Source organism: Herpailurus yagouaroundi, unplaced genomic scaffold (genome assembly GCF_014898765.1).
Source record: "Herpailurus yagouaroundi ecotype Mexico unplaced genomic scaffold, PumYag 28, whole genome shotgun sequence".
Taxonomy (NCBI): Eukaryota; Metazoa; Chordata; class Mammalia; order Carnivora; family Felidae; genus Herpailurus; species Herpailurus yagouaroundi.
The window spans coordinates 96,590,399-96,605,145 of record NW_024412376.1 but is presented as its reverse complement, the minus strand read 5'-3'; the positions used below and the strand labels follow the sequence as shown (position 1 = coordinate 96,605,145).

Below are 14,747 nucleotides of genomic sequence, written 5' to 3'. Positions count from 1 at the left end.
CCAAGCACTAAATCTCAGACAATATACTTTCTCACACATTTCAAACCTTACAAATAAGAATAGACAGAGAAAAATGGAACTAAATACAGCCCCAACAAACACACATTATATAGGAAATTATGTGAGAAAGGTGGCATTTCGAATCAGTGGAGAAAAGATGAATGGTTCAATATATGATGTTGGAGCAGTTAGTCATAAAAAAAAGGTAGATTCTTAACACACCATACAAAAACGTAAATTCAAAATGGAATAAACATGTTTAGCTCATACAAGTAATAAAAAAAATATTTGGGAAATATTTTTAATAATGTCAGAATAGAGGAAGAAGGGTTTTACCTACTCCCAGACAGCACACACAGCAGATGGTAAATACCCCCAAATAGAACACCTTGCAAAGGGGCTAAATACATTCTCAAAAAGAAATACTATCATAATTCACAATCCACACAAAAATAGAACATTTGACAGATATCAAGGTCAAAAAACATTTTTCAATAGACTAATAAACTAAATATATAAAAAAAATAAAACTTCCATACAGCAAAAGACATAGAAAAACAAAAGCTAAAAGATTAAAAGTAGGCAAAATGTTGACATAATAGGACAAGGTGTCACTATCCATGATGTGCTACAATGTTATCAATCAAAAAGGAAAAATTATAATAGTAAGGCCGGCAAAGGACCTGAATAGGCAAGTGATCATGGAAAATACTCTAATTCACTTATCATTTTTTAAACGCAATTGTAAATGAGATATTTTCACAAATCAGAACTGATCATTCTTTAGACTGGTGCAACCATGGGAAAGCCAGGCCCACTCAGTCACTTCTTACATCACCAGAGAGCAGCCTGACCAATATCTTAATATGCACCTGGCCTGGCTGTTCAAGTCATAGGAAGTAATCCTCCAAAAACGCTTGCACAGCAGTACGGGTGTTCGTAGCAGCATTAGAATACCAGTGGGTTGAAAGCTATCTAAATGTCCACAAATAAGGAATGGTTAAATAAATTACAGTACTTCTATGCAATGGAACACTTCTATGAAGCCACGGTTCTAAAGAATGAGGTAGGTCAACAATGACTGACATGTAAAGATGCTGCATAATGCGTCATTGATTTATGAAATAGTACATATTGAATGATCTCAATCTATGGAATGTTTCTTAAAATGATATATAAGCAAAAAGTGTTTATATATTGTACCTATCATTAGGGACTGAAAATATGGGGCATTCACATTTTAACCACAAGTGGTCGTTAAATTCCCTCTAAACTTATTTTGCATCTACGGTCCAAAAAGATTTCCAAGTCCTAAAAAAAATTATTATTTGAGAAATGGCCTCATTTTTTATGGGAACTGTATGCTTCCTCCCCAATTCTCCAAAGAACCTGTCCAAAAATCAAGTGGGTCCAGACTCTGTTCTTTCCCTGCAGCAGGCAGTGGAATCTCCTCTACAGAGTCCTATGTCTCAGGAAAATTAAGATCCAGGATGACTTTGCATGACAGTGTTACTCTTCACTATGTAGGAAGACAAGAACACACAGCAGTAGCTAGTAAATATATTGTGCAAACCCCCAAAAGACTCCCGGAAATAGGCAGAATACATTCTCAAAAATGGATCCTATGACAGTTCACAAACCACATGAAAATATAAATATCCAATATTCCCATAGGCCCTACCAATGAGATCCAAACATCAGTTCTGCACTGTCTTTACTGGCCACTGAGGAAGACGGAGACCAGTCAGGCCAGCAACCCTTACTAGGTACAAGAAGAGATGTGGCCAGTTGGCTCAAGGGTTGTATGGAGATCCATCGGCATTGATGGCCCAGAAGTTATGGTGACTTCCTCATTCACCTCCAAAAAAGCACCAGTCTCTTTGGGAGAAGTGGATTTCTTGTTATGGCAGCCTTCTTCACAACGTGTGTTCTTTTTTCTGTGTTCATTCTTCAATCTCCTCTTGTACATCTTGTATGCTAGGTGTTAAAACATACAAGTACTAAAACATCACTTAGCCAACACTGTAATGTAGTGATATTGTGTACTTGTCAATACTTTGGGGCTATGTTTGCTTTGGGCCATATATGTGAAAATACACAGGAAAAAGAAGGAGAAAAAGAAAGGAAAAGAGATGGAAACAGGGGGTTCTGGTTCAAGGAGGCAACATAAGTAGATTCTGAACTCACCTCCTCCCACAGACATGCTAAATGCCTCTGGGAAAAAGCCCAAACACTGTCAAAACAACCCCACTGCATCAGACAAATGAGAGAGAAAACACATGGGAATGAGTAGGAAAGGCCAAGTTATAGTCTTGTCAGAAACCCCACCCAGAACCCCCCCCCCCCCCCAGAAGCCCCACCCCAGACAGGGCCACCAAAATCAGGAGGGAACTCAACACATGGAGCTTCTCCCTCAGGAACAAAGGACTCATACCCAACATCAGGTACCCCAACTTTTAAGACAGTCACCTGAGAGATGAGCTCCCAAAACATCTGGCTTTTAAGACCAACAGGTCTGGTACCCATGAGAACCACAGGGCTGTGCTGAATGGAGGAACTGTATGCCGACTCATCTGCCCCAGGGCCCAGCCCAGAAGCAGCCCTTTGAAAAGTGCCCAGGACTTTATGTGGAAGAGATTCATTTCTTCATTTTACAGCATCAGACTGAGAGGCAGGAAGAGAAACAGACATCCAGGTCCAGAAAGAGAATTTCAAATAAGACAAACTCAAAGAGAGCTATACCAAGACACATTATAATTAAAATGTCTAAAGTTAAAGACAAGGAAAGAATCATAAAGGTGGCAAGAGAAAACAACTTGTTACACATAGAGGAACCCCCTCTGAGGGTTGGCAGATTTTTCAGCAGAAACTTTGCAGACCAGAAGGAGTGGCATGATACATTCAAAGTGCTAGGGAAAAAAAACAAAAAACAAAAAACTCCCAACCAGGAACACCCTACTCAACAAACTTTTCATTCAGAAGCAGAGGTGAAATAAAGAGTTTCCAAACAAGCAAAAGCTAAAAAAAGTTCATCAACACTTACAACTAATGTTAAAGGGACTTTTTTAAGCTGAAAAGATAGGGTGCTAACTAGTAACAAAAATATATATGAAAGTATAGATCTCACTGGTAAAGGTAAATATATAGAAAGGTAGTGAATTAATCACTTATAAAGTTAGTATGGGGGCGCCTGGGTGGCGCAGTCGGTTAAGCGTCCGACTTCAGCCAGGTCACGATCTCACGGTCCGTGAGTTCGAGCCCCGCGTCGGGCTCTGGGCTGATGGCTCAGAGGCTGGAGCCTGTTTCCGATTCTGTGTCTCCCTCTCTCTCTGCCCCTCCCCCGTTCATGCTCTGTCTCTCTCTATCCCAAAAATAAATAAAACGTTGAAAAAAAAAAATTAAAAAAAAAAAAAGTTAGTATGAAGGTTAAATGACAAAAGTAGTAAATATAATTATAGCCACAATAATTAGTTAAGAAATATACAAAATAAAAAAAAATGTAACATGTGACATCAGAAACATAAAACATGAAGGGGGATAAAAATGTATGGCCTTTGAATGTGTTCAAACTTAGGTTGTTATCAACTTAAAATAGACTTTTTTTTTTTTTTGAAAGTTTATTTTTGAGAGAGAGAGACAGAGCACATGCAGGGGAGGGGCAGAGAGAGAGGGAGACACAGAATTGGAAGCAGGCTCCAGACTCCTAGCTGTCAGCACAGAGCCCGACAGGGGTTGAACTCATGAACAGCGAGATCACGATCTGAGCCAAAGTCAGACGGTTAACCAACTGAGCCACCCAGGCATCTCTAGACCATTATAAATACAAGTTGTTAAATGTAAGCCTCATGGTAACCACCAAGAAGAAACCTTTAGCATATACACAAAAGATGAGAAAGGAGTCTAAGTACACCACTGAAAAAAGCCATCAAACCACAAAGGAAGAGAACAAAAGAAGAAAGGAACAGAGAGGAAATACAAAACAGCTAAAAAACAATGAATGTCAATGTCAGTAAGTACATGCCTGTTAATAATTACTTTAAATGTAAATGGACTAAATTCTCCAAAAAAAGACACAGAGTGGCTGAATGGATTGAAAAACAAGATCCAGGGCACCTGGGTGGCTCAGTTGGTTAAGCATCCAACTTCAGCTTGGGTCATGATTTTGCGGGTTCATGAGTTCAAGCCCCACATCAGGCTCTCTGTTGTCAGCATGGACCCCACTTTGGATCCCTGTCTTTCTCTCTCTGCCCTTTCCTCAGTCTCTCTCAAAAATAAATAAACATTTAAAATAAATAAATAAATAAATAAATAAATAAATAAATAAATAAACAAACATTTAAACAAACATTAAAAACATATTTAAAACATTTAAAACATAAAAAAACTATAAAAAAAAAAAAAGACCCATCTCTATGCTGCCTACAAGAGACTCACTTCAGTTGTAACGATACACACAGAGTGAAAGTGAAGGGATGGAGAAACATGTTTCATGCAAACAGAAAACAAAAGAAAGCTGAAGTAGCTATACTCATATCAGATAAAATAAACTTTAAAACAACACCTGTAAAGACAGACAAGGATATTAAATAGTGACAAAGGGGTCAATCCAACAAGAGGAGATAACATTTATAAATATATATGCACACAACATAGAAGCACCTAAATATATAAAGCACATATTAACAGACTGAAAGAGAGAAATTATCAGCAATATAATGATAATATGGGACTTTGACACCCACTCACATAAATGGTTAGAATGTCCAGAGAAAAAATCAAATAAGAAAACATTGGCCTTAAATGACACATTAAACCAGATGATGTCAACAGACATATACAGAACATTCCATCCAAAAGCAACAGAATACATATTCTTCTCAAGAGTAGATAGAACAGTCCAGGACAGATCATATGTTAGGCCACAAAACAAGTCTTAATAAATTTAAGATTGAAATCATATCTAATATCTTTTCTGACCACAGTGGCATGAAACTAGAAATTAACTGCAAGAAGACTGGAAAATTCACAAATATGTGGACACTAAACAACATGCTACTGAACAACCAATGGGTCAACAAAGAAATCAGAAGTGAAATAAAATACCCAAGACAAACAAAAATGGAAATATAGCATGCCAAAACCAAGATCACAGAGATAGGCATGAGCCAGAGGCAGGGGTGGGGGGTAGCAGGGTGGGGGATATCAGTGAAGGGAGTCAAAAGGGAAAAACTTCCAGTTATAAAATACATAAGACATAGAGATGCAATGTACAATAGGTGACTATAGTTGATAACGCTATTGTATAGCTGAAAGTTGCTGACAGAGTAAATCTTACAAGTTCTCATCACAAGGGAAAAAAAACTCTATGTATGGGGCAGATGTTAAATGGACTTACTGTGGTGATCATTTCATAATATATACAAATTTGAATCATCATGTTGTATACCTGAAACTAATATATTGTATGTCAATAATACCTCAATAAAAAAAAAGAGGAAACAATGGAAGAAAATCATTTGATGTATCAAAATGGCTATTTTTATCTGGAATGGACCATTTGTGATTGAAATATTCATCAGGTTATTGATGGCTCATCCATTCAGTCAGTCAGTCAGTTAGCAACACCTGTGGAATGCTTCCTGTGAGTCAGATGCTCACCTGGGTGCTGGAAGATACCTGGGAATGAGCCAGACATGTTCCTCCCCTCACAATCTCACCAAGGAAAAGGAAATAAAACTTGGATCTAAGACCAGGGAGATTTATTCTGCTAAGATTTATCTTATTTTCTGGTAAAATTCAACCCCAAGTATTCCTTACATTGATTGTTATATTAGCAATCAGTATATAATCAGTTATACCAGTAATCTTACACAGAACCTATTCCCTGATAACAGTGAAAATTTACAATGTCCCAAGATTAAAATATATGTGTGTATGTACATATCTATGTCTTTTTTAATTTACTTTCTGTGAACCTACCTAATTATGGACTCTAAAATGATGTATATTTGGCTGTATGGATAGATACATATGATATATATGTATGCAAATATGTATTTCAATATCTGTGTATGTATTATATTTCATAGTTGAAAAATATTTCACAGCCGTTCAGAACAATTCTTGCTCACAGAAGCATTGTGAAATAACTTGGCATTTGGAAGACCTCATGACTCTTGATGAAATAGAACAAATGTCATTTTGAAGATAAATTATTGCTCATGGAGACTTATCAAGTCCTAGAATCTAAGTTCTAATAGTGCATTGTCTTTTATGAAGCATATTTGTTTGTAATTATAAGCTCACTATCACATGTTTTTAATGTTTTTCTGTGAAAGCAAAGGATCTTGTTTGTGCTCTTTATTTTCTCCAGAAATGTCAGGCTAAAAATGTATCACAAGAGTTGCACATGCATGTTCAGATTGAAAAAGAAGTTTGTGGCTTGGGTTGACAATTTTCAATCACAGCTACACAGTGGAGGCTCTACTCACCTGCAACAATGAGAAATCCATCCAACAGCTGGAAGAGTCCATAGGCCAGTGGGAAGGTAAGCATCTGGACCAACTGTTTGGCAGTGAAAGATAACTGGAGCATGGTGACGCACATCTGAATATTCTGAGCTCCAGTTTCTAAGGAAATCGTCCTGCATCTACCAATGAAAGAATTTTTCAAGAGTCACATACTAGCATTAGGACTCTTCTTAAATTTTTCTCATATATATAGCAATAAATGTAAGCTATGAGCTTAGACCACTAAAATTGTTTACTCGCAGGGCGCCTGGGTGGCTCAGTTGGTTAAGCCTCCAGCTCTTGATTTGGGCTCAGGTCATGATCTGACAGTTCATGAACTCGAGCCCTTCTTCTGGCTCTGAGCTGACAGTGCAGAGCCTGCTTGGGATTCTCTCTCTCCTTGCCTCTCTGCCCCCAAAAACATCTACTTGTTTCATAATAATGTGCTGAATGTGCCTGTTTTGTAGCTGGTCTTCTCTCCAAGAGACTCTTTGGAGCAGGACCCCAGGAACCCCACCCTAGGAATCAGGGTGGAGAGACATGATATACACACAGGAAAGGCCCAGTAACAACACAAGACAAAATATGATGGAGGGTCAGGGGGATGCTATAGAAATTCATAGAAGTGGCATAAATGGTTAGAGAAGGCTTCACAGAGGCAGAGGGGAATGAAAGGGTGAGGGTGGGAGAGGCATTTCATATGGGACAGTGACTGAAATTAAAGATCCAGGGACAGGTATGACCTGCACCTACCAGGAGGCGGTGTAAATGCTGTAAGCCAATCTGTGTGGAGTGCAGAGTTGGAGATGAGAATGGAAAGATGAAATAGGTAGGAAAAAGTATAAGCTCAACAACACTTGAAGGTAAACACAAAAACCCTAAGTGAAAACCAAATGTCTAAAACTCTTTGGTGAAAGAGTTTAGGAACACGTTTTTTTCTTACTTTCTATTTTTCTGTATTTTATTGATTTCCTAGTTGGAAAAAAAAATTCAATAAACCTCATTTGAAAAATAAAAACCAGGAGAAAGTAAAAGGAAGACATAAGCAGGACCTCAGGGGCTGGGTAACTGATTTGTCTGTAATTTATAAAGGGGGTCTGCAGGTTTCTATAGATGGAAGTGAAGATGGAAAAGAGGTGTTTCAGAATACAAACCAGCATCTCGATGCAAGTGGATTTGGAATAGGGAGGTAACAAGGAGAAAGTAATGTGGGCATGAAAACATTGGTACGGAGCAAGCTCTACCGCTCTTATTTTATTTCTATTTACTCTCTTGCTTTCTATGCCTTCTTTAGACCAGTCTCATTCCTTTCAGACCCCTGTCAATTACCTGACATGATTAAGCTGCAAAGGTGGACCTCACATCTGGACCATTCACAAGGCAAATGCAGTGTCTCCATCCTGATCTTTCTCAAGCCATCAAGTATGGAGAAACAAGATTGTTAACTACACTTTGCCATAGGAATACTTTCTCTCCAGATCTGATTATATTTCAACCACTCAACAGCCTGTGTTCCTAATTATTGGCTTTGCAAACAAACTCCAGGTCAAATCCTAACTCCACCACAGTCTGGCTCTACAAACTTAGTCAAGTTCCTTAACGTCTTGAAGGATTTGCTCATCTGTGGAATGAGGGTACTAATAGTAACTACTTCTCAGGCTCATAGTAAGAAGTAAATGAGATACCATAAGCAGAGCCTCACTCAGTACCTGGGATAATCCTAAATGCTCCCCAAGTAGACTAGAAATAGATTTCTTCTACAAAATAAACATCAAAACACACACCACTTTCTATTCTCTTTGACTTAAATCAATCTTTTAAGCATTTTAATTTCCCAAACTCCACCTTCGAAGTTCAACTACATAGCTCACGTTTCTTCAATAATTCTTTTCTGACTTTAGAGATAGTACATACTCATCGAAAAACTCAGGAAATATACCAAGAAAATATTAAGAAACAAAATTACTCTTAATCCTACTACTCAAAATTAAACACTCTTAGCATATGGTATATTTCTTCCAGTATTTTTCCATACATAAAATTCTTCTGCTTTCTTCTACAAGGTGGGAATCAAAATGCATACTGTTTCCTATTCTCCTTTAAATTTATCTTTTAAGTATTTCCCAGAAGCATTAAAATTGATGCATCATAGTCCATCACATAGATACCTCATGAATTAAATATCTCCCTATTGTCAGATATTTAAATTGTTTCTATTTTTTATATTTATAAATAAAACTGCAATTAACATCCTTGCACATCAATTTTCGTGTGCTTATCTGACAGTCCTAGATCCAGGACAGATTTCTAGAAGTAAAATCACTGAGTGAACAGCTATAAATATTTATAAGGCTATTCATATGACTAAGTTGCCTTCCAGAGAGTTTATACCAATTTACATTCCCTCCAACAACTCATCTCCAGACATAACAACATGGAGTACTATCATTTTTAATATTTCACAATATTTATAAATTATGCGCCCCAGCTTGTAATGACAATGTATCAGATACATTCCCATCTTATATCTCCAGTTTGCCCTTCCTCCTCTTGCCCCTTATAATTAGCACTTTTACAGAATTTGGCACAATGGATAAATGCTTAATCTCGAATTTTGCTCATGCCCTAGAATGATCTCTATATTTAATGAAACCATCTCACCCCTATCTAATTACTAGGATAAGAAGAGAAATGTGTCCAGATTTCAACATGTGGTGTTAACACCCGAATCCTAATTTCACAGATTACAATTTCCCATCACTCCAGCCTTTGCTCTCATTTACGCAAGAAGTACCGTGATCTTTTCACTCTCTTTATGAGGAGTCATCCTGTTCCATTCACCTTGTAAGTCAAGATTCTTAATGTCTCCTGACATAGCCTGGCAGCAAAGCCTGCCAGTGGCAGTGTGTTTACTTTAACATCCTCAAAAAAAGTGTACGGATAATTTCACTGTACCTCTGCCAAGATTGGTGGGTAAGAAGTGCCAGCAGAAAGCCCATGACATGGCCAATCAAAGGGAAGATGAAACTGATGGTCAGAAGAGTGATGTCTGAATTCCAAGATCCTTTTGCCAACACCACACCAGCAACTGCGACCACCAAAAGGAGGACCCCACCAACAATGGCCCCAATCTAAAGCAAACCAATAAAATAAGTACATGTAAACATCATGTTCTCTCAGCTCTATGATGCAAAGTCCATCACTGCTTCTAAAAGCTGGGAACTGGGGCGCCTGGGTGGATCAGTTGGTTAAGCATCCAACATTGGCTCAGGTCACCTTGGGCTCTGTGCTGACAGCTCAGAGCCTGGAGCCTGCTTCGGATTCTGTTTTACCCTCTTTTTCTGCCCCTCCCCCACTCATGCTCTGTCTGTCTGTCTGTCTGTCTCTCTTTCTCTCTTAAAAATAAATAAACTTCAAAAAATAAATAAAAATAAAAAGCTGGGAACCTAGAAGTTTTGGAACAAAGACAGGACTTACCACCAAATCCAATCTCATTTTATAGAAAAGAAACCTAAGTTCCAAGGTGGTCAACTGATTTGGCTTAACTGAAAATTCATGGGGCTCAACACGATTCCAAGTCTTATTTTAAGATTAGTATTTTTTCCCTGGAAGTAGATTTTGCCAGAAGGATTGGGGAGTGGAGTTTTTCAAGGATAGGACAAATTTGTGAAATAAGCAAAATGTAACAATAAGCCTCCACCATCCCTACACACACTTCCTAGATCCCTCACTGGTACCCTCTTGTCTAAGATTTGTCTTGCCTGGCCGTCTGCCACTCTCTTCCTATCACTTCTTCAACTACCAGTGGATTCCTACTGCTTTCATCCCTGTTCTTCTCTCCTCCAAATAAAATCTACCCATTCTTTACTAGATAATCTGGGCTAATATTATTGGAATAGAGGTACTAACACATACCTCTTCCCTCTCCCAAATGAATACTGTTATTACTTTTGTTGTTCAACAAAAAAGAATTTCCAATAGTTTGAGTTTTAGATCAGATGGAGAGAAAGCCAGACCTAGAATGTTTGGAGAAAATTAGGATTTTGACAAGCTCCCATTCCATGTAGACCATAAACTATAACCTAGTTATAGCCTCAATCTGGATTTGAAATGATTCAAGACGTGGAGGAAGGTGATCTTGGGGGAGCAGAACAAAATAAAAATAACCCAATGCACCAGAGATGTTCTGTGGGTTTATTTTTACTGGTCAAATACAAAGACAGACTGGGCCTCTGCTTAATGGGAAGATGCCAGAACACACAAGAAGACCTACAGTTGTCAAAATCCCTCTCCATCTTTCTATCAAAAAAGGATCTCAAAGTTTAAAAATTCACCAAGAGCAATTTGTTCAGAAAATGTATCAGATCTAAAATTAAAAGAGGACCGGGGCGCCTGGGTGGCGCAGTTGGTTAAGCGTCCGACTTCAGCCAGGTCACGATCTCGCGGTCCGTGAGTTCGAGCCCCGCGTCAGGCTCTGGGCTGATGGCTCAGAGCCTGGAGCCTGTTTCTGATTCTGTGTCTCCCTCTCTCTCTGCCCCTCCCCCGTTCATGCTCTGTCTCTCTCTGTCCCAAAAATAAATAAACATTGAAAAAAAAAAAAGAGGACCAAGAACAAACAATGAAAATATATCAAAATAATGATTAGATTATTCTAGTTTTTTACCAAGGAGCTCTAGAATATTTATGCTTATTATTAAATTTTTTTCTGCCAAAAATCCTATAAAACAGGCAAAAGAAAGGGGTTTTAGATCTGCTCTTTACAGATAATATAAGTGACTACAGAAAATTTATCTTATTTCTCCATTGACACTGAGGGACTAATAGAGGATCTGGAAACACCAAAATTGTAGGGTTTTTTATTACAGTACCTAAAAAGTACTAATAAAATAGAGTACTTGACAGTACTTCATCAAAAATAGAGTATTTGAAAAGTAAGAGGTTCCCACTGTTATACTCTGTCCTCTTATTTTGTAAATAAAATTATAACCATACACGGCCACATTGGAAATTTTCTCCTACTGAAATAAAGTCACCCACTGACACGCAGTCGAAATGTACAACATTTAAGCCTTCCTCCAGTTCTCTGTGCTCAATTGATTTGTCTGCTTGTCAACCCCTCTTCCCGCTCTTGATCTCACTGGAGGAACAGTGAGAGCTGTTCAGTCTTGTGCCAAAGTGAGAAAGCAGCACCCATTTGTGCAGACAAGTGGAGGGGCAGCACTCCGTCAGGGGGAGCCAGACAGCAGGAACTTACACTGAACCAAACCATAAACCCCAAACTAATATGACCTGAGATGTATTTGTTGAACCTTCAGTTAGCCCCAAATGTTTATTTCTTTATACATGTAAAATATAAGTAAAGCATTTTAAAAATCTTCATAAAGCAGCACATAATGGAATCTCACATCTTCTAAAATGATACATAATTGTAAACACTGAAAACACCCTAGGATATTGACACCTTTGTTGAGAATGCCTCGAGATTTAAAAGTCATTTTTAGATATTTTTAAAAGTCATTTCAGAGATATTTTTAAAACAAGGACATTTGCTTGTTTCTCCAGCAGACAAAAGCCAATGCTGGAAAGTCAAGAGGAGGTAGGAGGTCCCAGTTACCATCATTCCATGACCAGACTCTTCAATGCATTCTGCATTTCATTCTGACAGCTTTTCATGTGGTCAGCAGCCACAGCAGTTGTTCATGTGTAGAGACTACAACATCGAAGCTTCCCCAGGAATGCTTCTGAAAAACAGCCCTACTTTTTCATGAAAGCAGCCAATACTCTTCAACACCAGGGCTCTATTGCATGCACACCTGAGCAGCTTTCACCTCAAGAGCACTCATGTGGAATCTTGTGAATAGATGGGCTCTGGGTTCTCTCTGGCCACACATAGGCCTTGGCTTTCCTGTCACTAAAGCAAAAGTCCCATTCTTGACTGTGTCCATAAGCCTCAGTGTATGGGCCTATGGGAATGACAGAGGATGGCTGAGAAGAGTGGAGGAAATATGGAGGTTAGATCCAAAAAAAGCAGAACTGGGGCGCCTGGGTGGCTCAGTCAGTTGAGCATCCTACTCCTGGTTTCAGCTCAGGTCATGATCCCAGGGTCATGGGATCAAGCCCTGCATCAGGCTCCAAGTTGAACATGGAGCCTGCTTGGGATTCTCTCTCTCTCTGTCTCTCTGTCTCTCTCTCTGTCTCTCTCTCTCTCTCTCTCTCTCTCTCTCCCTCTGCCCCTCTCCCCCCAGACTGCCTCTAAAATAAAATTAAATTTAAAAACAAAAATACAGGGGCGCCTGGGTGGCGCAGTCGGTTAAGCGTCCGACTTCAGCCAGGTCACGATCTCACGGTCTGTGAGTTCGAGCCCCGCGTCGGGCTCTGGGCTGATGGCTCGGAGCCTGGAGCCTGTTTCCGATTCTGTGTCTCCCTCGCTCTCTCTGCCCCTCCCCCGTTCATGCTCTGTCTCTCTCTGTCCCAAAAATAAAAATAAACGTTTGAAAAAAAATAAAAACAAAAATACAAAAAAACAAAAATTGCTGGGTGTGGGATTGTATCTGACTGGCCAGTCTGTTACAGTCATTGTCTACATCTGTCTTTCCAGTGTCTAAGTCTAAGGATACATTAACTGCCATGTGGAGCTGCTTACCTTGAGAATGATTTTGGATTGCTTGGGCCACCTATAGTTCACATAGATACCAAAGGCCACAGGGATGGTCAGGCACACAAGGGTGATTCCTGGGGAGAAGAAAAATCCATCAGATGATATCTCCTCTTACCTTGACTTCCCAGTCCTCAACAATTTCTATTTCAATTAGATATAGGCTTTAATTAAAGCTTCATTTTAGGGGTGCATGGGTGGCTCAGTTGGTTAAGCATCCCACTTTGGCTCAGATCATGATCTCATGGTTCATGGGTTCAGGCCCCACACTGGGCTCTGTGCTGACAGCTCGGAGTCTGGAGCTTGCTTTGGATTCTGTATCTCCCTCTCTCTCTCTGTTCCTCTCCTGCTTACACTCTGTCTCTCTCTCCCTCTCTCTCTCAAAAATAAATAAACATTAAAAAAATTTTAGGCTGCATTTCATTTCTGCATCCACCTCCAAATATAAAGAAAGAAAAAATCTTTGGAAGATAGTCTTTGAAGGGTATATGTTACCACTGAATGCCACCATTCTTGTTCCATCATTTCTCTCTCAAAATCCCCCTGACGATCACATGGAATTTTAGAGACAACCAGAAATGTAAACATTAGAAAACAGGCAGACTCAGCAAAATTCTTTGGTTGCTATGCATGAGGTCACCTCTCTACGACCACAGCTATTACTTCCCTATGTGAAGCCAATGGGCCATTTGTTTTGCAAAGTAAAGAATACCTATTGCGGATATAAAAAAACAGCATCTGTTACACATACCAAAGAATTTCTCATATTCTGCAAGTGTGGCCAGGTAACCTAAAGGTGGGTAGGAAAAAAATGCCTTTTAATTAACACAAGTGAGTAAAGGCATTGAAGGCAGGCTCAGGAGAGCAGAGGCCCACTTGCCAGCAGGATCCACACACTAACCTTTTCCAGTGCTGTTTTCCAAATCCGGCCAAATGCCTGCAATACTGGCTCCAAAGTTACATGAGTTGCTCATAATATGTTGGGTTTTAATTGTTTACAAGTGCCTTTTAGAATGTATTATCAAAACAGAATATGTTAATTTACTGATCAGAATAAGTTGTGCATAAAATCATGATTTCCTAAACTAGGATTTCACTCAAATTTTACAAATTTAATGGGCTTCAGCTGTCATTAGCACATGTTTTTCAGCTATGGGTCATGGTTTGTAAAGCCCTCCAAGTGATGACTAGAGACTCCAGATTAACACTTTAGACTTTTAAGAATCATAATTTCTGCCAATTCTCCAAAAACTCTGAGCAAACGAGGATAGCCATATCATTTTACCAAGGTTTCCTTCTAAGCCTAGTAAGTAAACTGAGATCTCTAGGGAAAGGGCAGAGTTTAATGAGAAATGACAATGAGGAAAGCAGATATGGAAGAGATATGGATACGGTTGTGACCTGTGAATATGCTCTCTAATAATCAATAGGAATCATTCATGCTGGATCGGTAAAGATATCAAGATTCACGGGCCATGTGAAAGGTGGAACTGTAGGAACTAAAGTCTCATTAGACCCACTGTGATCCAGTTAACCAATGGCATTACAGTGAATTATATATGGTGTTTTTGTTTTTGTTTTTA

General features: G+C 39.0%; 1 protein-coding gene across 4 annotated transcripts in view; it reads right to left on the bottom strand.

The window, feature by feature from the left end:
- Positions 1-287: 287 nt before the first annotated feature.
- Positions 288-14,747, bottom strand: part of SLC10A6 (solute carrier family 10 member 6) — a 31,977-nt gene continuing 17,517 nt past the window's right edge. Inside the window, exons 3-7 of one of the 4 annotated variants that reach the window (XM_040478901.1) lie at positions 13,153-13,241; positions 12,323-12,472; positions 9,465-9,640; positions 6,492-6,649; positions 288-1,977 (exon numbers count right to left, since the gene is read on the bottom strand). In XM_040478901.1, the coding sequence (XP_040334835.1) occupies positions 1,763-1,977; positions 6,492-6,649; positions 9,465-9,640; positions 12,323-12,472; positions 13,153-13,241 (788 nt within the window). In that variant the 3' untranslated portion in view covers positions 288-1,762. Of the gene's footprint in view, positions 2,001-2,366; positions 2,665-6,491; positions 6,650-9,464; positions 9,641-12,322; positions 12,473-13,152; positions 13,242-14,747 lie in introns of those variants that run through there. The other 3 variants (XM_040478916.1, XM_040478922.1, XM_040478911.1) reach the window with 3 other exon arrangements.